General features: G+C 44.0%; 1 protein-coding gene across 1 annotated transcript; it reads right to left on the bottom strand.

Annotated features, from left to right (window-relative positions):
- Positions 1 to 3,876: 3,876 nt before the first annotated feature.
- On the bottom strand, positions 3,877 to 27,685 carry LOC110221843 (tryptase alpha/beta-1-like). The gene is made up of 8 exons (XM_078151706.1): positions 27,445 to 27,685; positions 26,600 to 26,763; positions 26,416 to 26,475; positions 6,749 to 6,809; positions 5,864 to 6,026; positions 5,089 to 5,354; positions 4,262 to 4,425; positions 3,877 to 4,132 (listed from the first exon to the last, which is right to left on the bottom strand). The coding sequence occupies exons 1-8, from the start codon at positions 27,683 to 27,685 to the stop codon at positions 3,977 to 3,979; spliced, it is 1,275 nt and encodes a 424-aa protein (XP_078007832.1). The 3' UTR covers positions 3,877 to 3,976.
- Between the last annotated feature and the right edge of the window lie 271 nt (positions 27,686 to 27,956).

Below are 27,956 nucleotides of genomic sequence, written 5' to 3'. Positions count from 1 at the left end.
CTTGACCCTCCTGTAAAAGGAGAAAAGAACAAATGCAAAGAAGGAAGGGCAGAGCCCTGTCTACACTGGCCACATTTAGGGTGGCCTGGTGTCTGGGGAGACAGGCAGCTGACAACGGGAAGCCACTGCCACCACTACTAGGATTTCCCTCAGAAACAGTAAAACCATGAATTGAATGGTTCATGGTGGTTTTTCAGGGGAGAGAAGTCCTGAAACTCCCATCCCATCAGGAGGAGCACAGGTGTTCATCTTCAGTGCTTGTCACCAGGTACAAAATAATTGGCCAATGATTTTACCCAAAGATTTCTGAGCTATAAGACATAGACAGGAGGGATGCAAAGACTTTAAACACTTTCAGAAAGGTGATTTGTATTTTATTTTTTGAGGGGACAAGATAAATTTGAATTGTGAGTGAAAGGTTTTTCACTTCCTCCCTCTTTTTTACTGGAAAAGAAAATCTTCCCTTTCCTGGGAGACTACATAATTATATAGACAGAATTATTTGGGTAAGTATATGGGTGGATACTTCGGCAAGTAGAAAGCTCCCTGCTTTGCTAATAGTGAACCTGGCACTGGGGTAGATTTGGAGAGTTCAAATGGACAAATCCCGACTCAGTGGCAGTCTTCTGAAGATGAACATTCTGGTCTGGAGAACAGAAGCTCCCAAAGTCACACAATTAGTAAGTACCATAACCAGGACAAGCCCAGGCCATTCTTTGACAATCCATTTAGCTAAGCTCAGAAAACAATGGGCCCAAATCTGTGCCCCTCCAAACTTCTTAGGATATCACTTGGGAAACACACCTATAGTCATAGAGTCTTGGAAAGTCATAGTCAAGAAGGCTTTTAAAGACCCTATATTCCCTAGTATTCTTCTTTACAGATAAGGAAACTGAGGCTCACAAAAGGAGAGGTAACTGGATTAAAGAGACATAGAGAGTAAGTAGTAGAGAGAGGAGTAGAATCCAGGTCATTTGATATCTCATTTAGAGACCTGCCCCTAGCTTTTAAGGCCTTGGGCAACCAGACAGAAGGGAGTGTCTACTGCCAGTAGGACACCTCAATTCTATACCAAACACCATTATTCTCTCAGGTCATCTGGTCCAAATATTATGGGGAGCAAGAATCTCTTCTATGGTGGCCAGGAGAATTAGTGGGGGGGCGGGGCGCAGAACCAAGATGGCAGAGTAAAAGCACTGACTTGCTTGCTCTTCCCCAAACCCCTCCAAATACCTATAAAAAATGGCTCTCAACAAATTCTAATGCAGCAGAACCCACAAAAAGACAGAATGAAACAAATTTAAAACCCAAGAAAGCCTGGATGATGGATTAGAAAGGTATATCACTCAAGGCAGTGAGAGGAGCGCAGGTCAGCATGGGCCCTCAGCCAAGGCAGGCCTCAGAGGACTGAATCACAGGCAGCTGTGGCAGTTTCCAGAATTCTCAACCCACAAATGCCAAAGACAACTTAGAAGGTCAGTGGGAAAAGTCTGTGTCTTTGGTGAGAGAGAGAAGTGCAGCCCCAGCCACAGTCCCCAAGTTTGGTCCCAGGGTGACAGCTGCTTCCTGAACTTCTGGCCCACAGACTGAGGGGAATCGAGCAGCTGCTCAGAGGGAGATTGCAGGGATCTCTCTACCAGTGCAAGATTCTCTTGCTTTGCCCATGCTTGGATCTGAGTCATAGTTCTAGATGGCAGTCCTGGGGCAAAGAAGAGCACAGGTGTGGTAGAGCTTGTAGTGGTGATAGAGAGAGAATCCTCCTCCCAGTTCCAAAACAGAAAATAGTGTTTCTGGTCACTCATAGACCATACCACAGCCAGAAAAGGAGTAAATACCTTGCCCTTGATCATAGCACTTTGGAAGAACTGAAAATTTACAGGTCCCAAGAAGTATCCCTGAAAACAGCTGCACAAAACCCTGGAAGCTTGGAACAGTACATTCTCCACACTGGAAGCAGCCCCCTACCTTAACAAAGAGTTTATAACTCAAGTAATTGGTTGAGATCATGATTAAGCAGTGCAAAAAGAGTCAGAACATAGAATCTACTTTGGTGAAAAAGAAGATCAAAACATACAACCAGAAGACAACAACAAAGTCAAAGCTCCTACATCCAAAGCCTCCAAGAAAAATATGAATTGGTCCCTGGTCAAGGAAGAACTCAAAAAGGATTTTGAGAAGCAAGTAAGAGAAGTAAAGGAAAAACTGAGAAGAGAAAGGAGAGGGATGCTAGAAAATCATGAAAAACAAGTCAAGAGCTTGCTAAAGGAGACCCAAAAAAATGCTGAAGAAAATAACACCTTAAAAAATAGCCTGACCCAAATGGCAAAAGATGTTCAAAAAAGCCAATGAGGAGAAGAATGACTTAAAAAGCAGAATTGGCCAAATGGAAAAGGAAGTCCAAAAGCTCACTGAAGAAAATACTTCCTTAAAAATTAGAATGGAGCAATTGGATGCCAGTGACTTGATGAGAAATCAAGAAATTGTAAAGCAAAACTAAAAGGATGAAAAGATAGAGGACAATGTGAAATATCTCATTGGAAAAACAACTGACATGGAAAACAGATTGAAGAGAGATAATTTTAAAATTATTGGACTATCTGAAAGCCATGATCAAAAAAAAAGAGCCTAGATATCATCTTGCAAGAAATTATCAAGAAAAACTGCCCTGATATTTTAGAACCAGAGAGCAAAATAGAAATTGAAAGAATCCACCCATCACCTCCTGAAAGAGATCCCCAGAGGAAAACTCCTAGGAATATTGTAGCCAAATTCCAGAGTTTCCAGGTCAAGGAGAAAGTATTGCAAGCAGCCAGAAAGAAACAATTCAAGTATGGTGGAAACACAATCAGGATAACTCAAGATATACCAGCTTCTACATTAAGGAAACAGAGGGCATGGAATATAAATATTCTGGAGGGCAAAGAAGATAGGATTACAACCAAGAATCACTTACACAGCAAAACTGAGCATAATCCTTCAGGGGGAAAAAAAATGGTCATTCAGTGAAATAGGAGACTTTCAAGTGTTCTTGACGAAAAGACCAGAGTTAAACATGGTGGCCAGGACTAATAGTCATCTCTTCTCTGCTCAAAGAAATCCAATCAATTATTCTTAATCAATAATTCTATACATTAGACCAGAATGCAGAAAAACCTGGGTTAAAATCCTATCTCTGACACTCAGTAGATATATGACCTTGGACATACCTCTTATGATCCCCAGACCTTGCCTGTAAAATAAGGGGATTGGATACGATGCTGTCTTAAGTTCCTCTATCTCTAAATCTCTAAGTCTGGGACTTCTCAAAGAGATAGTTCATTTCTGTACAGTTGATTAATAAGTGTTTTTATCCTCACTTGAACTAAAACTTGTTTCCCTGTAACTTCCTTCCAAAGGTGCCCATCACTTTGTATTCCTTCCATATAATACCTGCTCCCTTGGCCAGAACAAACCCAAAGAAAACACATTCATTCCAAAGTACAAAAATCACACACAGTTTAATGAGATGGAAGCAATGCCATGCAAACCAGCCCCTTTCCCTCTCTCCTTCTTTGTCCACTCATCATCTCCTGAAATAATCCAAGTGTCCGCACAGAGCAGAAACATGGAACATGAAGTCACCAGAGTTTCACCCCCACTGTATTATATCTTGCACAGGTGAAAACTGAAACTCATACAGGGGAACTCAACCAAGGTCACACAATGAGCTAGTGGTAGAGCAGGACACCTGAAGCCAGGGTCCTGACTCCTAGTCCAGGGAACTTTGCCCTGCACTCTGCAGCTTCTAGAGCACTAAGAAGGCAGGGAAGGAGAGATACCTCAGGGAAGGAGGTGTTTAAAGACAGCAGTATGAGTCTGGTGTGATGGGGAGAAATAAGGAATAGTTCCATTGGTTTCCCAGCAGACGTGGAAGCTGGAATTATGGCTGAAGGTGATGATGTGATGAAGAAAGACAAGGAGGCATTGGGCCACAAGATCACTGGATGAGCTGATTGATCCAATCCACAAAGGCCGCGACACGAGTGAAGACTCCAGGTCTATGGGGAGCAGCACAAATCTCTCCCCAACTCACTATTCCAGCCTGGAACCAGCATCCCTGAACCTTACAGACCAGGGCTCCCCCAGAGTCACCCTGGAAGACAAAAAGAGGCTGTTAGGATGGCCCAAGGGACAGAGAATGCACAAGAGAACAGGACACCTAAGTTCAATCTAGAGTTAGGGGAAGGGCCTCACAGAGGAGCAAACACAGAAAGCCTCTCACCTGACAAGGGCCCCTGCCAGCTTCACCAGCACAGATCATGTCATCAAGAATAATCCTCTCCTCTTCAGGAATGAAGTTATTTTCATGGTATTCCTGGTCACAGGTTACGGCATCCATCACAGGGACCCTCACCTTCTGCAGGGTGAAGGGAGGGGGCAGGTGCTCTAAAGAGAGAAGCAATCATGAAGAATTACTGCGAGCTTAGATCAGAGGCAGGAGAATTCTGGGCACAGTGAGACTCTGGGTCTATAAACAAAGGTGAGGGTACAGAACATCGTGGAGGCCAACATCTGTGCTCTGGGAATAACTGATACTTAGACACCAGGGTCAGCAAAGAAGCATAGTCAGAAGTCGACTGTCAGGACAAAGTAGTCATTTAGAGCTGAGAGTTATTTCAGAGATCACCTAGTTCAAACCCTTCATGTGACAGAGAGAGAAACTGAGGCCCAAAGAGGGAAATGGCACATAGTACATGGACACACAGGTAGAAAGCAGCCAAGTTTGGAACCCTCTAATTCCATATCCAGTGCTCTTTTCACTATAGCCTTTAGCAATGACCTTAGACTGAGCCCCCAGCAGGCTGAGCTCCCAGACACAGGGGGTTCTGGGACACAGCATCACTGCTCTGTATAGCAAAGAAACAGGACTTGTCAAAATAATTTTCCTTAATAAAGAAATCCTAGAAATGTCATCTCTACAACCCTTTCTGCTGTCTTCACCACAGTCCTTGCAATGCCTAGTCTTGGCCTTGATCCTGGCCCTCTACTAACCCTGGGACATCCCAGAGCCCCACACCTCCCACCCACTCCCAGCCTCTCACAGCTCACCTTCAGATCCAATGTTCCCCCAACCAGAGACCCAGCATTCCATGTCTGGAGTGAAGGTCTGGGAGGCTTCAGGGAGCGTGATGGTTTGGACATTCTCATTCAGCTGTACAGGGAACTGGAGTTTTAGCAGGGCAAGGTCAGAGCCTGCCTTGAAACCAGTATACTTAGGGTGAATGATGATCTCTTCCAGGGGCACCAGGTTGTCATCTTCATATAGATTCTGTTGCCTCAACTGGACCATATATTGTGAAGTTTCCTTTCCAGATCTGGAAAAAAGAGGGAGAATAATATTCCTTAGAGGGGGCTACATGGCCCAGTCCAAGTATCCTGAGACCCAGTTGGACCCATCTGTGCCCTCTAGCTTCAACCATGGAACTGGGCATTTGGACCTTCCTGGAACTCCCATAGCCCCCCACCACCCATAACACGGGGAAGTTCCCTAGCTCTCCCTCTGCTAACTCTCCTTCTCTTTCCCCTGGATTTCCCATCTTATCGTAGTAACATTGTGCCATACATCTGTTAGGCACTTTGCAGATGAAAAAGAGATTTTTTTGTCCAATAGCCAAGTGAGGAACTCACGATAGGGATTGGTATCCCCATTTTAGAAAACGAGGCCCAGAGAAGGGAAGAGCCTTGTCCAAGGTCATACACTGTGTTAGTATGTGGCACAGTCTGAACTACAATCCAGATCCTCTTTCTCTGAGACCTGAGGCTCTCTCTGTCCCACCCCCCGATTCATGCCCCCTTGCACCTCTGAGAGGGGGAAGTGATTCACCTAGGAAAGCAGTGGGCAGCTGTCAGGATCCAACTGGGGTCGATGAGAGAGCCCCCACAGATGTGCTTCCACAAACCACCAACACTTTTCCTCAGACTGATCTGCCATGGCCATTCTCCCTCCTGAGCATCATCGCCCCCAACAATCCTAGTCTCCTGCTTGTCTGGATGGAGAAATGGGTGATTGTGCAAGAAGATCCATCAGTGTTGTGAATCCTCGCATCTAGTTCTCATGCCAGGATCTCATACATTGCCAGTGATCATTCCTGGCCTTGAGATTCTCTGCCAAGAGCTGGTTGGCAGCTGACGTGCCATCACCCATCTCCCGGTAAACAAAGTAACAGTAGCTGACATTCTACAGTGTATTAATCGTTTAAATTGCCCTTCCCATGAACTCTGTCCACTGATGATCCCATGTGATCCTTATAACAACTCTGTGGGGATAAATAGTACAGGTATTATCATTTTACAGATGAGGAAACTGAGGCTCCAAATGGGTAAGTATTAGAAACAGAAATAAGATTGCAGTTAGGGCTTTCCTTACCCAAAGTCTGGCACTCTCCACTACAACTTTCTGCCAATCCTTCAAGAAGTCTCTAGGGAGCACCCACTATGTGCCAGTACACTGTGCCATGTGCTCAGAACGCAAGGGCAAAGAATGAAACTACCCCAACTTGGAAGGAGCTCACATTCACACTGGGAGAAGCCAGAGTCTGGTCACCTGGAAACTACCTCTGCCCTAATCAAACCACCCTATCCCTAGGTAAGAGCTGAACCGTTCTCTCCTGGATCCCAGGAAATACTCCCCATGCGGCCACCAATAGGCTGAGCACTGGAAACAGGAATTCCAGGGTGTAGACAATACTTGGATGGGGCTATAACTCACCTTGAATCACAGGGACTGAGTTTCCCAGGAGGGGAAGGGTCAGAAGCAGCAGGAAAATCATCTGGACAGAGAGAAAAGGGAGAGGGCTCGGGTCAACAGAGAAGGGCTCCAGTTGCTAGAGTCTGGGGTGGAGCAAAGTCCTCCAGCCCAACATCTCCATCCAGCTGAGCCTGGGCTGGGTAGCCAAGGTCTGAGAATGGAGCAGGATCCTTACCTTGATCTACTTCTCCAGTTCTGTGCTTCTGCCTTGGTCAGCACCCTACTTATACACCCATAACAGGAAGTTCAAAAAAAAGAGAAGAGCGAGATTGCCCACGGGGGCATTTAGCCCTCCTCTGGGGATTGGAGGGAGAGGTAAGGTGGTGGAGCAAGTGGATTTGGGACACACACAGGTCAACAGCCAGTCAGATCCTGATGTTCTCATCTTCTCCTATTCCGTCCCCACCCCCTTTCTGCTCCTCAGGCCCTCTTCCCCATTTTTCTGGATCATTCAAAGTCTTGGCCTCTGGCACCAATCATAACTAGACCAAAGGTATTTAGGACTCCCTACATGCTCAGACTTTCCCTACCTCTATGTTGCTTTCTTCTCTCCAAGCACTATTCCAGGTATGTTTTGTTAGTATAGTTATCTGTGAGAAGCATGGCATATTGGATAGACAGTTGGCCTTGGTTTCAACACCCACATTTGACTCATATTCAGTGCAGGACCCTGCTGGAGTTCCTTAATCTCAACACCTTGGCATTCTCCAAAACCACAAATTACAGAGCAGGTCCCCATCTGTGCTTACAGGGGGAGTTGACTCACTTGCACTTCCCTATAGACCAATTCATAAATTCGGGAAGTTTTTCAAGTAGATACCTCTGTTTGTTTCTTAGTACCTTCCCTAGATTGTGAGCTCCCCAGGAGGACAGCAGTCCTCTTTTACCTAGGCTTTGCGCATTTCCCAGTTACCATCACATACTTCGTACTCTGCCCAAAATAAACACTAACAAAATAAGCATCAAATGAATTATTAAACGAGTGAGCAAATGAAGTAAGAGGATCATATAATTTCAAAATTTAGAGTGGGCCTCATTTTACGAAGGAGGAACTTGAGGCCCCTAGAGAGAAGGTGGCTCACCTAAGGTCACAGCTGTAATAAGCCAGCATCTGAACTCAGGATCTCTGATTCTATGCGCTCTCTCCACTATGCCTAGCTGCCTTCGCATCCAAACTCTTCATTTTACAGAATAGGAAACTGAGCCCAAGAGATACTAATTGACCTGCCCACAGTGACAAAAGAGTGCTATAAATATTGTTGTACATGTGGGTCCTTTCCCCTTTTTTAAAAATCTCGATCTAGTAGTCCTATTACTGGATCAAAGGATATGCACTATTTCATCGCCCCTTAGCCATAGTTCCAGATTCTGGCACCCATTTCTAAGCATGTTCTTTTATTCTGTTAAAGACTGGATGTTGGATATGAATTTTCTGTGACTGCCTGAGGACGTAATCATGAGCCACTGATACGTTTTATAACTATCGCCAAGGGCAGAAATGTTGTGAATCTGGCCATAGCTACCCCACCAGAATCACAGAACTAGACACCTAGTGTTCAGCAGAAATCTGCCTTCCTATAACTTCTGCCCTTTGGTGCTGGGTCTGCCCTCTGGAACCAAGCAAAACATATCTAATCCCTCCTCCATATTTCAGCCAATTAGATATTTGAAGATGAGGCTCAGGTCCCCATCAAAGACTTCTCTTCTCAGCTCCCTCCTCTGGCCTCCATTCTGTCCCTTGTCTTGCAGTCCAGAACCTGTTCCCAGCTCCCCTTGCTCTTAAAGGTCCAGAAGTAATCAGGAAGTGAGGGAGATGCTTGACGTGTTCATCTGCTCTGAGTGTCAGAATCAGAGAACGTGGGTAGCAGCTGGATTTGTGTTCACAGCTGGAGTGTAGTTGGAGTTTCCAGCTGCAGTAGGAGCTAGCTGCCTTCCAGTGCCTAGGGGATGGGACCAGACAGAGCTTCATCCTCCTTTTGGATTGACAGGGCCTGATAAGGCCTGGCAGCTCCAGCTCCTGACCTGTGAATGCCAGGGTCTGGCCATGGTTTGTACTGTGACTCCCCCATGATTTTATGCAAGGGCCTCTGGGTTTTCTGGAACAAAATGTGTTGAAGAAAGAGTTCAACTCTATGCATTTTTAGAGGGGTGCTGTCTCCAACTTTTGAGGTGAAATGAGAAACTTCAATTGTGGGTTATTGTTCCTTCTATCACCTCTCTCCAATAGCATCCAGAGCACTTAGTACATGGTACTAGGCACCTAATAAATAATCCCTTGTTGACTCCCTACCATTGGTTGGAGGAAAGGAAGATGTCTAGTTCCTTCCAGAAAATGCTACATAGTCATATCTGTTGCTGTGGGTGTAACAACATATTCTTGTACCTACCGTATAGCAATACTTGGGAGCTTTGTGGGATATCTTGGTAATACAATCTAAAAGATTTTAAACTAAAACTATTGAGAATGGACAAGATTTGACTACATTAAAGCTTAAAAGCACACCAAAACTTTGTTTTCTCTATTGTCTTCCACCATTAGAATATAAGCTTTTCAAGACCAGAGACTGACTTTTTTATTTCTTCTACTTGTATCTCTAGTGCATAGGACAGTCTCTGGTAAATAGCATGCATTTAATAAATGTTTGTGTTCTTCGCTTACGGATCTGAACTGTGCTCCGGTCAGACTACATCTGGAGAATAACTAGTTCTGGGCACTACTGTGTAAGAAGCACATTGACGGGCATAAGAATATGCAAAGGAGAAGAGCAAAGATTGTGAAGGGCCTGGACTCTATGTCATATGAGGATCAATCAAAAGGAAATGAAGGCTAATTTAGAGGAATTACAAAGATACAAATTCAGGCTGGATGCCCAGGGCCAGCTGGGTAGCACAGTGGATATAGTGCCGGGCCTGGAGTCAGGAAGGCACAACTTCTTTTGTTCAGATCTGGCCCCAGACACTTGCTAGCTGTGTGATGCTGAGTAAGTCACTTACCCTTGTTTGCCTCAGTTTCCTCATCTGTAAAATGATCTGGAGAAGGAAATGGCATACAACTTTAGTATCTTTGCCAAGAAAACTCCACCTAGAGTAACAAAGAATTGAATATGACTGTAATAATTCCACAACAACAATTTTCTAGTATAGCTTCAGAATCTTCACCCCCTACTTATATAGTAAGCACCAGGAAGGCAGGGCCTGTATCTTACCTAAACTTGGTGTCTTTCCCAGAGCCTAGCATAGTGCTCTCTTACAAATACTCAAATAGATTCAAGATTTCATTGATTCAGGAATTCCTTACAATAGTAAAGCTTGCAGCCTGCCTGCACCTGCCCTGCCTAGGTGATTCCTATCCATGACCTCCCCAAAACGTGCTGCAGAAGGTCCACCTGACATGCTGGAAGCCTTCCTCACTTTCTCCCGATGTTTCAGGGGTACCAGTGGAACATTCTAGCTGACCACCTGGAATCCAACACTCTTGTCCCAGGACTAGCCCATTTTTTCTTCTTGTCATACAATTCTCTGCTAATATCCTTCTTTCCTGTTCTCTGTTCCTCATCAGTAGAAGACTGCAGCTTGCTCCAACTCATCATCCAGCTTTCCACTCCCTTCAGTGGGATACCAATCTTTAGTTCTTCAGAGGCAGGTGGGTTCCAGGTCTTTTCCACCACAGAGAAATACTAGAAAAAATGGACCAGGGAGGTGGGAAAGGAAGGTAGTGGGGACAGGTATAGGGTTGGGAGTCAGGAGACCTGGGCTTTGAGTCTGGATTCTGTTACTAATTCACTGTTATGACTGAACCACTTCTTTCCTTTCTCTGGGCCTCAGTTTCCTCCTGTATAAAATGAAGTAACAGTACCTGCCCTAGCATCTTCACTTGGATGTCACATAGAAAAGCTCATCTAAGCTGTAAAGCATCATAGAGATGGCGTGGCCCCCAAGCCAAACCCAGCTGTTTCCAGGGAACAAGATCCTGCCTGCCTATCCCCTAGATGGCCAAAAGAGGCCACCAATCTGAGGGAACAGCATCCTTTCTTCGAGGACAAGCTGCCACTCCTGGTCTACTCTGCCACCCACTTTATCTCTTTCTCAAGGAGAATCTACAAGGCAATCTTCCATTTAGTTGAATCTTCCTTCTTCTTTGTGCTTTCCTTTCTACCAAGAATGCCATGGAATCATAGACTAAAGGTTGGAAGGCTCCTGAGGGAACACCTAATACAATGCCATCATCTCTATCCTAGAGACGGCTGTGTTAACATTAAAAACTGTTTTTATTCTGACATTAACAAATAGCAAATAAAATGTGCATTTCTTTACAGATAATAGAACAAAAAAAGAACACGGTAACGAAAATGCAGGTTTTTATTACGTACAGTTTTCAGCTTCAATTCTTCGCAGTTACACCCTGCAAGGTGGTTCAGAGAGAAGATGGTCCACCTAAGGCAGAGATGTGAAGGAGGATAATTTGGTCTTTGAAATCCCTGTTCTTATTTTTCAGGGGACAAGTTCTTTGCCAAGGCTTCAGCACCTTGAACATCTCTCTGCTCTCTTTATATCAAGAGGTGTCCGGAGCAGCTTTGTTGGAAATAATCTGATAAACTAATTTACGCTGAGAGAATAAATGACTAGCACCCTTTCCAGGGTGATTTGTGGCCTCACATCCTAAAGTAGAGGTTCTTAACATGGCATCCATGAATGTAAAAAAAAGTACAACTGTATTTCAGAAAAATTTGTTTCTTCTATAATCTTATATATTTATGCATTTAAAAACACTGTTCTGAGAAGAGTTCCATAGGATCCATCAGAATGCCAAAGGGCTGTACCATACAAAAATAATTGAGAACCTGGGCCTGAAAGGGATGATAGCATTTTAAGCAGTGTGTCAGAAGATTAGGAAGATTTTAGGGCTTGGGGCTTGAAATGGAATGTTCATCTCCCATCTAACCTGTACTTTTCCGGCCACATCGTTCCCCACTAGAGTCTCTGAAGCCTCTGAACATACTATGTCCATACATACCTATGTACACACATATACATATTTGCATGTTTGCATATATACATCTATATATGTATATATGCTTACAATTTGTATATATGATTTTTTTAACAAACTGTGTGTAATCGTTTGTTTTGATCTCTCCTCTCTCTTTCTCTTTCTCATTCCCTCCTCGATATTCCAATTTTTTTAATGTTTGTTGATTTGTTGATTAAGTTTACAATAAAAAAGATTAAGTTCATCCCTCTCCATGGTGCTCCCTTTTCACTCACACTTGTTTTGTATGCAATAACCTCTAATCCTTTCTCCAGCTGTTTTCTAGAGATGGCCATTGGCTGGACTGATCTCTCCAGAATTCTCTTCCTGGCTTGTTCATTGCTGCAACACTAGAGGGTAACCAAGGGGGCAAATAAAGTGAGAATAGTTTTGATCCATCATCATCATCTTACCTTCTCTGTCACTTCCAAGTCCTTCACTCTCATATCTGTCTTTGTTTCTAACTCCCAAATGGCTGAGAACTATGTCACTGCCCTTTGGTGCCTCCTTATAAGCAATACTATTGTAAGAAATGAAAGTGCTTTCTTCACCCTCCCTGTGAGGTAGGCAGCATGAGTATTATTTATCTTGACTTTATAGATGAGGAAACTGAAGCTCAAAGAGATCAGGCTGACTTTCCCAGTAGTATCACATAAATAGTAGGTATCAGACTAAGGCTTGCCTCCAGGCTTTGCAACACTAAAGCCACTTTCCCCCCTAGGCCTCTGACTGCTTCTTTTACTCTCCATTGACAGCTCCTTGAATCCTCAGGACCTGAAGATCCAGCTGGGGGAACAGTTTCTCTATACCATCTCCCTGCTGCCCTTACCATCTCAAGCCCTGTGATGGGGCCTTGGACTCTATGGCAGGGACCACAAACTCTTTGGGAAGACTGAACGTTAGTCCTTGGCCTTGCTCTAGCTTTATCCCTGGAAAAGGAAATGGGAAACCACTCCTGTATCTGTGCCAAGAAAGAGTCAAATGGGGTCACAGAGTCAGACACGACTGAAATGACTGAACAATAACCGACTTTATCCTGCCAATCAGCCCTACTGGCCAGGTTTCACCTTTATAGTGGTACTGCTGTAAATATGGGAAAATCTCCCTTTGTCTTTGACCTTCTTAGGTACATTCTTAATCATGCAATTCATTAACTTTGGAGCGTATTTCTAAATTATTTTCCAGAATCGTTAGAACTCACAGCTTCACTGATGGTGCTTTAGTGTCCTGTCTTCCAGTCCACTCCAACATTTACCATGTTACCTTTTTCCATCTTTGTCAATCTGATGGGCACAAAGTGATGTTTTAGTTTACATTTCAGAGTTGTTTTAATTTACATTTCTCTTACCATTAATTATTGGAGCAGTCTTTCATGAATTGGTTGATAGCTTTTATTTCTCCTTTGAAACTGCCCATATGTATCTTCTGACCACCTACCTATTAGTAGACAGCCCTTGTTTGTACGGAATTTGTGTAAATTGTTTATGTATGTTGGTATCGACTTTTCTCAGAGAGAGCTAAAACAAAAGTCTTTCCCACCCCAAATCAACTACTTCTCATCTCATTCTAGCTACATTGTTATTGTTCATGAAATAGCTTTCCAGCTTAGAATAATCAAAATTGTCCATTTTCTTTTTTATGATTACCTTTCTCCCTTTTTACTTAACATTTCTTCCCCTAGGCATAGGTGATTAAAGTACTTCCTTCAACTCACCTTTAATTTTCTTTTTTAATTTTTGCTAGGCAATGGGGTTAAGTGACTTGCCCAGGGTCACACAGCTAGTAAGTGTTATGTGTCTGAGGCTGGATTTGAACTCAGGTCCTCCTGAATCCAGGGCCGGTGCTCTATCCACTGCACCATTGAACTGCCCCTCACCTTTAATTTTTTAACATGATCTTTTATATTCAGGTTATATGTAGATTTGGAACATTTTGTGGTTTAAGTTCTAAGATAGTGATCTAAATCTAATTTCTGCTGGGCTTCTTTTCAATTTCCCCAGTAGTTTTTGTTGACCAGGGATACCTTTATCCCAATAATTGGTGTCCTAAAATCTTACACTGTTTGCTAGTGGATCTTGCTTACCTAGCCTGTTCTGTTGAGTAACTTGTCTATTTCTTAACCAGTACCAGATGCTTTTTGGTGGTTACTGTTGTGTAAGATATCTTTAGGTGATTTCACCTGGTGTGGTAGGGTTGGAGAGGGGGGAGAGTCCATTCCAGACGTGGTGAACAGAATAAATAAAAGCTGGGGAAGGGATAATGAAGGCTTGTCTTTAGATTGGCTGCAATGGAAATGAAAAAGAACAGAGAGATGTCAGAGATTTGTGGACATAGCTTTGATGGGAGGTGGCAGAAGTGTCAAGGATAACTCCAAGGTTTTTCCCCTCTTATGACAAACCTTCAAAAGAGAACAGGAAGAGGAGAAAGTTTAGAAAGGAAAATCATAGCTTCAATTTTGGACAAGTTGGGTTAGAAGTGGACATCTATCCAGCCAAGTGAAATTCTGAGGTGAAGTTGGCTGGAGAGGTATAGATTTGAGAATTATAACTGAGTAATAATGAGCAGCCAGGTGGTGCGACAGTGCACAGACTCTGGGCCGGGAGTCAGGAAGGCTCATCTTCCTGAGTTCAAATTTGGCCTCAGCCTCAGTTCAATTTTGAACTCAGACACTTACCAGATGTGAGACCCTGGGCAAGTCACTGAACCTTGTTCGCCTCAGTTCCTCATCTTTAAAATGAGTTGGAGAAGGAAATGGCAAACCACTCCACTGTCTTTGCCAAGGAAACATCAAATGGGGTCACAAAGAGTCAGACACCAGTGAAAAATGACTGAACAACAACAACAACAACAGATGAGCTCACCAAGAGAGAGTGCATAGGGAAGAGAAACACACCTAGAATAGCCGGTAATCTGATCAGAGGTCTGGAATCTGACCGGTTTCACTAAGGCCAGTGCTTCGCACCACACACACATGGTAGCACATAGCAAGTGCTTAATAATGTGTGCTGTTTCACTGGTAGATGTATGGTTTACATTATTTGGAGGCAGAATGAGTCTACTATCATTGACTCATCCACCAGGGAATTTGGACTTATCCAGACATCTTGATATCTGTCCTGTTAATACCTCCCTGCTCCTCATGTGGAATTGCCCCCTGTAGCCTGAACCTCCAGAAACCATGCCCTCCCTCCCTGGGCAGTTTGAGCAACTTAGCACTGAAATTCTGCCTGGGACAGCTGAGCTCCCATGTATACATGCTGTTTGTACATAGTTGTTTTCATGTTTTCTTCACCATTACAATATCAGCTTCTTGAGAATAGAGACTATTTTTCGCCTTTCTTTGTATCCCTGGGATTAGCAGAGTGGATAGTTACTACATTCTTGTTGATTTAAGTGAGTACACACTCAACCAACCCACTCCACCTAGCTAGCCTCAGACCATGCTTCGTATCCCATCCATTTATTCACCAGGAAACCTGATGCTACCAGGGCATCATGCTGTCTGCCTTGCAAGCACATGGGTATCCTTCCACACATTCTGCCCTGCTTGCTTCCTATCTCTTATGGTCAGAAAAGTCATGAAAGTAAGATTGCTTTTGGAAAGGACATCATGACCAATTGCCCTGTGGCTTAGAACCTCTGTCACTTGCCAAAACAAAACCCCTTTCTCTGTTTACCACTTTCCTATATGGATTGCTCCTCTACCCCTTTAGAACATAAACTACTTGAATACAAGGATTCTCTCATTTCTGAATTCTGTAAGAGCAGAAATGAGAGCCTAGCATATGATAGGTGCTTAATAGATGCTTTCTTATTTATTCATTGATTCACTTGCTCGTTTGATTCATTCATTCACTCATTCATAGTGGGAAATAGAATCAAGGTTAGGAGAAGACATGTCTCCTGGAAATTTTGGAGAAGGTGGTCAACTTATTCTCTGTGAACAGAGCTTCCTCTGCCCCTATGTCTCATCTCCTCTGCCTTTGAGCTACCTCTTCTCTGGGCCTCTGTCCTACTGCCCCAGGGCTCCCTGGTCAAATTCTCTGAGCTCTAGGGGAAGGGGTGAAGGCATTGGGCAATCCATTGGTGTGAGGAGCCATGAACCCATCAGTCACATCCAATTACTTGGGCCTAAGTGGGTACTTAGATGTCCAGTGAGAAATCTCTACCCTTGCATCAACCACCAAAGGATTTCAGGCAGCCTGAGAAATATGTAGAGGATGTAAAAGAAAGTAAAGATATAACAAGTGTTTTATCTACACCCCACTCCACCCGCCGTCCACTAGTCACCACCGTGCCCATCATGTAACTTGGCAGGTGGGCTGCCACTTCCTACTTTTGCCTCTTTCTTACGTGACCCATGGCTACCAACCACCGTCAGTCTGTCTTACCTGAAAAGTGAGCCACTAAAAATCTATCTGTGGCCAGAAGAAAGTTAGCCTATTTTAATTTTGACCCTACATACTGCCAGGTTGTACAAGTCTGAACTAGGCCATCAGAACAGATGATTTCAGCCGTCATTCCACCTCTCTTGTTTTGTCCGCACTGATCTTAGACAAAGAAGTGATCATAATCTGCAGCAAAATCCTTCCACTGGCTTTCACTGAGAAACCCAGGGGTCTCCACTCACTTCTTCTCCCATAAGGTCAGGTTGAGTCTGTGCCTCGGACAGCTTTGGACACTGAATTGCTCTCTACATTCTCTGGGGCTGGATAGCCCTGGAAGATATGGGCTCAGTCTGTATGTACTAGGATGAATTCAATTCAGTTTAGACTGAATAGAATTCATTTTTTTCTTTATTCTGGAGTCCCTGACAACTACTGGATCCCATGTGAGGGCTTTTTTGTTTCTTTTTAAGGGGTAGCTCAAGAATGTTCTAACCTCCAATGTAAAACCCCTGGCTACTTAGTTATTACCATACTAACAAAAGCTAGGCAAATCACAAGCCAGAATCAGTGAAAACATTTAATTGGAACAGAAGTGGAAAGGAAACAAACAATAAAAAAAATTCTAGGGTCAAGAAAGTTGAAAAAAAATCATGAAAAGCAAATGTTGTGGAATTTAAGGACTCAGAAGTATTCTAATTCTTGTCCCAAATTATACTCCTAGCCAGATCCACTGGTTCTCCTTCACTACTTTCTTTTTCCATATAGAGACTGTCTGAGCCATGGAGACATTTCTTTGGGCTCTGTCATCAAAGCTCCCTGCTGCTTGGGGAAATGAACACTAGAACCTAGGGTCTAACAATGTCTCTGGCTAGCTATGCAGGCAAGGTGACTCTCTTGTCTTTGCCTGTCTCCTTCATACCTTCATACCTCAAGACTCATTTACCTTCTCAAGACACAAAATCAGCTCCCTGGGTCTGCTCTCACACCTCCTCCCTTTTCCTTTCCCTGAACTTCAAAAGTCCTCCCTCAAATAGCCTTCTATACCTGATGTCATCGTGGACGCAAGAACTGCTCTGTCTTTTTCTTTCTCCAGTTCTTTTTTTCCAAATACTTTTTATTATTATATATTGTTTTAAATTATTTTCATTCCCCTCGCCTTCTCTGAGAGCTATCCTCTAAAACAAAAAAAAAGGAAAAAAGAAAAACAGTTCATTAAAACCAGCCAAACTGCCAAAAAAAAAAAAGGCATATAATGTCTTTATTTGATATCTTGCCAAAATCTGACCTCAGCCAAGAGAAATTCTCAAGGCTCTTCTCTACTCTTAAAACAAAAAAAAACAGAAACAAAACTCTGGGAAGTAGTTAACATTTGTGAACAACTCTACATATTCTTTCTCTTCTCCCACTCTACTGTCTACCTTGCCTGTGGTTCTTTGCCATCTTCCTTTTAATTTGGGAACCCTCACAGTCCCCCATATTTCTATCCCAGACTGTTTACCTCCATATAGATCCTAAAAAGAAACATTAAAAACCCATAGCTTGAGCCATTTCCCGACCTGTAGCAGTGCTCAGTCACAGTCCTCTTGCTGAGTATGAAGCATGACCAAGGCCAAGACTGTGACTATTATCCCTTTCCCCTTCTCTTGGTTTTTCTGTCCTATTTTGACCCTAGCCTTGGTATCTGTACCTGGTTCAGAAACTGACCAGTGAATGAGTGACTACTAGGTACGCCCATGCATTGCCCTGGATTTTTGTCATTTCCTCCACTGCCCTTTCTGTTACTGATGATGACTCTTTAACAAGGTTTGAAATTCCCTTTATGCAAGTGAAATCTTGCCCTAGGGTCTCACTGCTCCTCTGACACTAGTGACAACACTGAGTGAGGATTGATAATTCCCAGATAATTTATAGCCTTGAGCTGCAGTCTTGTGGCTTGGCCTGTAACAGGAGGATAGAGAGTTGGGTAAAGAGGGCAAATAGACTGGAAGGTCAGACAGAAGATGATGGGTCAAACAGACCTGGTGAGCTGGAGGGCAGTGAGCAGCAGACTCCAGGGGAACAAGAATCCCCAGAGATGTCAGGGGTAAAGGTGATAGCTGAGCATCCAGAAATTCATTGGAATAGCTGAGATTGGCCAGAAGCCCACGAGTGACTTGATGTTAGCAAGCTGAGAACTAGGCAAAAAGACAAGCTGAAAGACAGATGGGCAGAAAGGGAAGCTGACTAAAAGATAAGCAGGCAGGCACACACATAGGCATTCCCTCCCTGCCCCTCTGGGTCTGGCTTGGATTTGAATGGGGGCACAGTCTTGCTACAAGAGAACAAAACTTGAATTTTAGGTCTTGTCATGGTTTGGGGAATGTGTTGGTATGGTGGTACCCTCTTGGCCCTGCTCTCCTCACACCACACAGAAGCCTCCCCACTCATTCCATGAGTAAATGTGAGCTTGTAAATCAACCTTGTATACAGGGGGAGCTTTGTAAGAGTCTGCAGTGTGACAGAGAATGGATTGGAACAACAGCTAGAGAGGCCTTGTGCCTGGGTCACATCCTTAGAGATAGTCTAGGAGGAAAGGCCTTGTCTTTTGTGATTACTTTGCTTATCATTATTATTCCTGACATGCGGGCCATCTCCAGTTGTCCTGATCTAGATCTTGCCATTGCACCAGCATGGCTTCAGAGGAGAAAGTGAGGCTGGTAACTTTGCAGAGCCCTTCCTCACCTAAGTCCAATTCACTTGCACGTCATGACATCACCTCCCTGATGTCACGGTCCTTTTCAAGGAGAAAGGACAAACAACAGTTCCTGATATAATTATGCTTGTGGAGCAATACTTGGGTGCCCCATCACTCATGGGCTCTCAGAAAGCTACCCCCCGAGATGGAGGCACTTTGAGGATTGGCATCAACTCAAAACTGTGGTTCAGGAACTTCCATATTTGAATTTACTTTTACAAGGACGAAGGACACAGTAGTTCATAGAAGAAGACATCTATTCGAGTAGCCTGGAAAATTACAGATTAAAAATTAAAGTCAAGAAAAGATTCCTCCATGAATACATGGGGTGTCCTCTCCCTCACATTATCATGCCCCTGGTTGAGGAAAGTACGCATGTAGAGAACATATGTGATTAGGGAATGTATTTAAAGGGCACACATGTAAGGGAACACAGGAAGCTAGGCTACATGTGTGAAGAAGCTCCCACAGCAGGCCCACCTATGACTAGGTATATTAATGGAAGGCACACATGTAAGGAGAGACATAAGCCCAGAGTGAATGTGTGGCCAGGATAAGTTCTGCATCTAGTACTGTGGAGCTGCTCATGTCCCCTGGGGGTGTTGTTAGGCTGCCCTTTGCTGGACATCACGTTTTCTGGACATACCAGCTTTTCTCGTGTTTGCTGAACTTCTCTTTTCTATCATCTTCCAGGCTTCAGATACTCAGCCTCTTCAGGACCCTTTGCTGCTCTCTGCTTCCACCTCGGGGGGTACAGCAGTTATTCAGCTTCTTCCTGGCAAGGGAGGGCTAACACTCTTTTAGTTCTAGTGGCCACCTTCTCTAGCCAGCAGATTTCCCAGCTTAAGTTAAATATATTCTTTTTACTGCCCTTCTCCTGATTCACACTCAAAGTCCCTGATCTTACCCAATTCTCTGACTTTAGAAAATATCTTTCAATTCTTGTCAAATCCTTTATTGTCAGTTTTCTTCCACAAACTCATTTCAGGGACTCTATCTAGCAAGAACAAATGGGTGTTTTGTGGTGTCTTAGGCAATGAGGTTTCTCCAATACCCATGATGCTCCTTGATTGATATGAAGGTTTAACAAAGTAAAAGCCAAGAGGTCTAAGGGAAGCTCATTATCTATAAGAAACAGTGCATAGAGTGCCAGGCATGGAATCAGTAAGACCTGAGTCCAAATCTGGCCTCAGATACTTACTAGCTGCATGACCCTGGGCAAGTCACTTAACCCTGTTTGCCTCAGTTTCCTCATCTGTCAAATGAGCTGGGGAAGAAATGGCAAACTACTCCAGTATCTATGCTAAGAAAACCCCAAACTGGGCCACAAAGAGTCAGCTATGACTGAAAGTGACTGAATAGTGACAACAGCAACATGCAAAGTGCCCTCAGCTTGGACAGGACCCAGGTTACAAAAAAATTCTTATTACTAGGTAATCAGAACCCTGCCTTTATCTATCTGATACTTTTCCATTTTCCTTGGATTGGGAGAAAGGACATATTTGATTAACTGAATGGTTATATAGTAATATGGGTGGGTCCTTCAGGAAACCCTCCTTTGAGGCCTTGTTGTGGCCTAGAAATGATCTTGGGTTCTTGAAGGCTATGCCAGAAGGGCACAAGCATGAGCAGATTATCCCACTCTGATCACCAGCGGTTGCTCACTTGGTGATGAATTCTTTGTCTTACTCACAAAACAAAAATATAATATGAAATGGCCCTCCATCCTGTGGTGGGTCCCTTTTGCTTCTGCAGTGATAGTGGTAGAAAGGTGGAAGAAGACGGTTGTGTAGCATGCTAAGAATCACATAGTTTTAAAGCCTCCCTGTAAAATTTAACTTTGCTAGTGGTATTTGAAATGTGAGATCCTTGTCTGTCACCAATGTGCTTGCTGACTACTAGAGAAATTGAATCACATCCAGTTAGTGTGGTCAATTGGAAAGAGAGGTGGATTTGCATCCAGAGGACTTGGACCACAATCCTGAATCTCTCATGTGTTACCTACACGACCTTGGGCAAATCTCTTGGCCTGTCACTTCAGCTATAAAATAAAGGCATTGCATTAGGTGCACCGTCAGGTACCTCTCAACCTTTAGTCTATGATTTCATGACATTCTTGGTACAAAGGAAAGCACAAAGAAGAAGGAAGATTCACTTAAGTGGAAGATTGGCTCACGGATTCTCCTTGAAGGAGGAGATAAAGTATGTGGCAGAGTCTTTGTAATTGGATGTGACTGACTGGTTCATGACTCCTCACACCAATGGATGGCCCAATGCCTTCACCCCTTCCCCTAGAGCTCAGAGAATTTGACTAGGGAGCCCTGGGGCAGTAGGACAGAGTTCCAAGGAAGAGGTAGCTCAAAGGCAGAGGAGATGAGACCTAGGGTTAGAGGAGGCTCTGTTCACAGAGAATAAGTTGACCACCTTCTCCAAAATTTCCAGGAGACATGTCTTCTCCTAACCTTGATTCTATTTCCCACTATGAATGGGAATGAATGAATAAATGAGCGAGTGAATCAATGAATGAATATCAAAGCATTTGTTAAGCACGTATCATATACTAGGCTATCATTTCTGCACTTACAGAATTCAGAAATGAAAGATCCCTCGTGTTCAAGTAGTTTATGTACTAAAGCAGGGAGGGGAACAATCCATATAGGAAAGTGGTAAACAGAGAAAGGGGTTTTCTTTTGGCAAGTGACAAGAGATTCTAAGCCATAGGGCAATTGGTCATGACTTTCTTTCCAAAAGCAATCTTACTTTGATTACTGTTCTGACAATAAGAGACAGGAAGCAGCAGTGTGGGATGTGTGGAAGATACCCATGTGGTAGCAAGGCAGATAGCATGATGCCCTGGTAGGACCAGCTTTCCTGGTGAATAAATGGATAGGATAGGAATCATGGTCTGAGGCTAGCTAGATGGAGTGGGTTAGGTGAGTTTGTACTCACTTAAGTCAACAAGAATGTAGTAAGTATCCACTGTGCTAAGCCCAAGGATACAAAGAAAGGCAAAAAAAAAATACTCTCTATTCTGAAGGATCTGATAGTGTAAGGTAAAGAAAACATGAAAACACTATGTATAAACAGGATATATACATGGGAGCTCCGCTGTCATGGGCAGAATTTCAGTGCTAAGTTGATCAAACTGCCCAGGGAGGAAGGCATGGTTTCTGGAGGTCCAGGCTACAGTGGGGCAGTTCCACATGAGGAGCAGGGGGCCATCAGTAGCACAGATATCAAGAGAGGTTTCTGGCATCTGAAAACCAAAAAATGGCAAAGAGTGAACTCCAGTAACAAAGTTTCAGAAATCTTATAAAGCCAGTCAAGACTTTTGAGGATAAGGGCAGAAGCATCAGGAGTCATTTCTAGGTGTCACCTCATACCAAATAAGCCCACCATCACCACCTATTCTACATGAGTCTGTGGAATCTGACAATTTAGGAGTTTCCTGGGAGAACTGATGAGAACACATTGACAGCAGGGTTCTTGCACAAAGGAGAAGACAGAGCAGCATGGTGGCCAAAGAATGCAGAAGTCTGAAATTCAGAGCTGCTTCCTAAGAAGGTCAGGAGGTCTGGTCATAAGACAGGGTCAGAAATGCCTGCCATGCCTGGCTCTGACCCTCTGCCTGTAGGATCTTCCTAGAGAAGAATAGGCTAACTTTGGCACTAGTGTTAAGCAAGCAAACAGAAATAATGTATTGCCAGGATTTCCTCACATGTTGAGTTTAGAGTATTTAGCTGCAGAGAGTGTGTTCCAAGGGCTTTGAAACAAGTAGATGTGTGTCTAAAAGATTTTGCTATGAAAGATGTGAGAATTTAGGGGTTTTAGCTACAGAGGGTACTGTGTTCAGAGACACACCTACTGAGACTTGGGCTGCCCCTGACTTGGTGTTCTGGGGTTGTGCTGCATCTCAGTTGGTGTTCAGAGGGGTTTGCTGCTATGGATACTGCCTGTCTATATCTGTGCATCACCTCTGAGGGCTCAGGGAGTAGAGTCTGAGAGGGGGCAGTAACCACCTCCACTCTCCTGTTATGTGTTCTGTATCATAGAATCTGCTTTTGCAGCAACTTTCCCATGATTTCATTTTATTAACTTTTATTGTTATTGTTCAGTTGTTTCAGTCATGTCCGACTCTTCGTGACCTCTGTGATTAAGGAAGAAAAAATGTGGTTCACATTCATTCCTACAATAAGACACACTCCTAGAGAGAGAAGTGAAGATAGCTTTAATTAAGATCATAATATAGGTACAGAAAAGGTAGATTTACAGCAACATACAATTAGCTATATGACTATAGTCAGGCTAAGAATACAAAGAATAGCAATAATATAAGAAAACATCCCCAATTTGGGGAAGCACCAACACCTGAAGTCCAAGCTGGGGATTCCCTGGGTACAGCCTTCAGGGTCCTGATTGGGAAAGTCCTAGGCAGAGCATCCTCTCCATGGGCGAGAATTCAAAGACGGCTTTCCCTATTAGGATTTAAATAGGGCCTCTAACAGAGGTGCCCATGATTCTAGTAGATGTTTTTACTTGGTCCAGGAACTGGCCAAGTTCCTGGAGCAAGCAAAACATATTAGAATATTAATTAACTTGATATGTCCTGATGAACTGGCCAGGTTCCCAGAGCACATCTTTTCCTGAGAACTGGCTAAATTCTCAGGTCAACATAGATAACCACACTCTGGCTTATAGCCCAATGTTTAGAGTCATACAGGGGACATGGAAGATCTTTCCTTATAAGATTTATCAATCATGACCCCATTTGAGATTTCCTAGGCAAAAGAAACTGGAGTGGTTTGCTATTTCCTTTTCCAGTTCATTTTGCAGATAAGGAAACTGAGGCAAGGATAGTTAAATGACTTGCCCAGGGTCATACAACTAGTAAGGGTCCGAGACCAGATCTGAACCTCTAAAGATGAGTCTTCCTGACTCCATGCACCACCCTCTATCTACGAAAGCCACCTAGCAAAGGGATATTTAATGAGAAGACAAAGAAAGGAAATACCCAGTCTCTCTCCAATCCCTGGGGGCACACTCTGACCACCTTGGGCCCTGAAGAGAGAGGGCTCTAACTTACAGTAACTTCCACATAGTGTTTTCCTCCGCCAAGGTAACTTCAGAATGCTAGGATGAACCCCCGATCCCTTCCTCTAGGCTGCCTTCCATCCTCTTCTATGACAACTCAGGAAGGTGTCTCAGAACTTCACTCCTCACTGGGATTGACTACCCAAAAAATCTGCCATTGACTCTGGCTCCCTGATCTCAAACTCACTCTCCCAAACATTTTGAAGCTCACAAGGTCAGAACCTGACCTTCCTCTAAAAGGAGAAAAGAACAAATGCAAAGAAGGAGGGGCAGAGCCCTGTCTACACTGGCCACATTTAGGATGGCCTGGTGTCTGGGGAGACAGGCAGCTGACAACAGGAAACCACTGCTACCACTACTAGGATCTCCCTCAGAAACAGTAAAACCACGAATTGAATGGTTCATGGTGGTTTTTCAGGGAAGAGAAGGCCTGAAGCTCCCATCCCATCAGGAGGAGCACAGCTATTCATCTTCATTGCTTGCCACCAGAGTACAAAATAATTTGATTTTACCAATGATTTTACCCAAAGATTTCTAAGCTATAAGACATAGACAGGAGGGATGCAATGACTTTAAACGCTTTCAGAAAGGTGGTTTGTATTTTATTTTTTGAGGGGACAAGATAAATTTGAATTGTGGTGAAAGGTTTTTCACTTCCCCTTTCTTTTTTAGTGGAAAAGAAAATGTTCACTTTCCTAGAAGACTACATAGTTATATAGACAGAATTATTTGGGTAAGTATATGGGTGGATACACCAGCAAGTAGAAGGCTCCCTGCTTTACTGATAGCGAACCTGGGACTGGGGCAGATTTGGAGAGTCCAAATGGACACATCCCAACTCAGTGGCAGTCTTCTGAAGACGAACATTCTGGTCTGGAGAATAGAGGTTCCCAAAGTCACACAATTAGTAAGTACCATAACCAGGATGAGCCCAGCCTATTCTTTGACAATCCACTTAGCTAAGTTCAGAAAACAATGGGCCCAAATCTGTGCCTCTCTAAACTTCTTAGGATATCTCTTGGGAAATACACCTATAGTCATAGAGTCTTGGATAGTTATAGTCAAGAAGGCTCTTAAAGACCCTATATTCCCTATTATTCTACTTTATAGATAAGGAAACTGAGGCTCACAAAAGGAGAGGTAACTGGATCAAGGAAACATAGAGAGTTAGTAGTAGAGATAAGACTAGAATCCAGGCCTTCTGATACCTCATTTGGGACCTGCCCCCTAGCTCTTAAGGCCTTGGGCAACCAGAGAGAAGGGAGTGTCTACTGCCAGCAGGATACCTCAATTCTATACCAAACACCATTATTCTCTCAGGTTATCTGGTCCAAACACTATGGGGAGCAAGAATCTTTTCCATGGTGGTCAGGACAAATAGTCATCCCTTCTCTGCTAAAAGACATCCAATCAATTATTCCTGGTGGATAATTCTATACATAGACCTGAATACTGCAAAACCTGGGTTAAAATCCTATCTCTGACAGTCAGTAGATATGTTACCTTGGGCATACCTCTTATCATTCCCAGACCTTGTTTGTAAAGTAAGGTGGTTGGACCGGATGTTGTCTTAAGTTGCTCTATCTCTAAATCTCTAAGCCTGGGACCTCCCAAAGAGACAGTTCATTTCTGTGCAGTTGATTATTAAGAAGTGGTTTTTTCCTTACTTGAACCTAAACCTTGCTTCCCTGTAACTTCCTTCCAAAGGTGCCCATCACTTTGTATTCCTTCCATATAATACTTGCTCCCTCGGCCAGAACCAACCCAAAGAAAACACATTCATTCCAAAGTACAAAAATCACACACAATTTAATGAGATGGAAGCAATGCCATATAAATCAGCCTCTTTCCCTCTCTCCTTCTTTGCCCACTCATTATCTCCTGAAATAATCCAAGTACCCACACAGAGCAGGACCATGGAACATGAAGTCACAAGAGTTTCATCCCCACTGTATTATATCTTGCACAGGGGAAAACTGAAACTCACATGGAGGGACTCGACCAAGGTCGCACAATGAGCCAGTGGTAGAGCAGAACATCAGAAGCCAGGCGTCCTGACTCCTAGTCCAGGGCACTTTGCTCTGTACCCTGCAGCTTCTAGAGCACTCAGAAGGGCAGAGAAGTAGAGATACCACAGGGAAGGAGGTGTTTGAAGAAGGCAGTATGTGTCCGGTGTGATGGGGAGGATTAAGGAATAGTTCCATTGGTTTCCCAGCAGACATGGAGGCCGGAATTATGGCTGAAGGTGATGACATGATGAAGAAAGACAAGGAGGAATTGGACCAGAAGATCACTAGATGTGCTGATTGATCCAATCCACATAGTCTGTGACAGGAGTGCAGACTCCAGGTCTGTGTTGAGCTCCACAGCCAATTCCCCAACTCACTATTCCAGCCTGGAGCCAGGAGCATTGCACCTTACAGACCAGGGCTCCCCCAGAGTCACCCTGGAAGACAAGAGAGAGTCATTTAGGATGGCCCAAGGGACAGAGAATGCACAAGAAAACAGGACTCCTAGGTTCAATCTAGAATTAGAGAAGGGAGCACAAGTAAGAGGAGGCAGCTTCCTACCTGGCAGGAGTCCTTGCCAGGTTCACCAGCACAGATCATGTTATCTAAGATGATCCTCTCAGACTCGGGAATAATAGAATTCTGATGGTATTGCTGGTCACAGGTCAGGGCGTCCATCATGGAAACCTGTACGTTCCTCAGAGTGTAGGGAGGAGGCAGAGGCACTGTAGAGGGAAGAGATAGTGGAACATTTCAGCTGGCTTAAAGAAGAGAACAGAATGCATCTGGGCACAGTGTCTTGCCCTGTAGGATGGGGGTACAGTAGTCTCAAAGGCTAGCATTTGCGCTTTGGAGGGGACTGATACCTGGACACCAGGATCCGCAGAAGAACATAGCCAAAGACAGACTGTCTTTTAGCATGGGACAGTCATTTAGAGCTGGGAGGTATTTTAGAGATCACCTTTCATTTTCTAAGGGAAGACACTGAGGCCCCTTTGGGACCTCTTTTCCCCCTCTGTAGGGGAAATGACTTGTCTACAGTCACACGGGGGTAATCACCCAAGTTTGGATTCATACCTCTGATTCCAAATCCAGTGATCTTTCCTCAAGACCATGAAGCTCCCTCTCAAAAAAACCTCGTGCCTCTGCCCATAGGTCTGAACATCAAGGCACAGGAGTATGGGAGTGAAGGACAAGACGTCTAGAATACAGCATGTCTGCTGCATGCAGGGGGAAACCCAGAATATTCAAAATATTTTTCATTAACAAAGAAACAAGGGGAGTCATCTCCACAGGCTTTTCTGTTCTCCTCACCACAGTCCTTGCAACGCCTAGTCTTGGCCTGATCCCTGGGATGCCCCAGGGCCCTACACCTCCCACCCACCCCCCAGCCTCTCAGAGCTCACCTCCAGATTCAATGTCCCCCCACCCCGTGACCCAGCATTCCATGTCAGGGGTGAAGGTCTGGGAGGCTTCAGGGAGCGAGATGGTTTGGATGGTCCCGGTGAGCTGTACAAGGGCCTGGAGTTTTAGCAGGGCGAGATCAAAGCCCTCACTGGCAGCACTGTAGTTGGGGTGGATGATGACCTTTTCCAGAGGCAGTAAGTGATCATTCTCATATAGATTCTGTTGCCTCAATTGGACCATGTAATTTGAAGTGTAGTTTTTAGTACTGGAGAAAGAGGGAGAATAATATTCCTTAGAGGGGCTATATGACCCAAGAATCCTGAGACCCAGTTGTACCCAACTGCGCCCTCTAGCTTTCAACCATGGAACTGGCCATTTGGACCTTCCTGGAACTCCCATAACACAGCGAAGTTCCCTAGTTCTCCCTCTGCTAACTCTCCTTCTCTTTCCCCTGGATTTCCCATCTTATCACAGTAACAGTACCATACATCTGTTAGGCACTTTGCAAATG

The sequence above is a fragment of the Phascolarctos cinereus genome, unplaced genomic scaffold, assembly GCF_003287225.1.
Source record: "Phascolarctos cinereus isolate Bilbo 61053 unplaced genomic scaffold, phaCin_HiC Scaffold_4;HRSCAF=312, whole genome shotgun sequence".
Classification (NCBI taxonomy): Eukaryota; Metazoa; Chordata; class Mammalia; order Diprotodontia; family Phascolarctidae; genus Phascolarctos; species Phascolarctos cinereus.
The sequence above is the reverse complement of the archived record's forward strand: the minus strand, read 5'-3'. Positions and strand labels throughout refer to the sequence as shown.

Excerpts from the sequence above, each read along its gene's own strand:
- LOC110221843 (XM_078151706.1), bottom strand. The coding sequence starts at position 27,685 with ATGGTCCAATTGAGGCAACAGAATCTATATGAGAATGATCACTTACTG. Across the intron at positions 6,027-6,748 it reads CTCAGTCCCTGTGATTCAAG|ACAAGCAGGAGACTAGGATT; the intron begins GTGAGTTATAGC and ends TTCTCCATCCAG. Across the intron at positions 4,133-4,261 it reads CTGGCAGGGGCCCTTGTCAG|GGTGACTCTGGGGGAGCCCT; the intron begins GTGAGAGGCTTT and ends TTTGTCTTCCAG.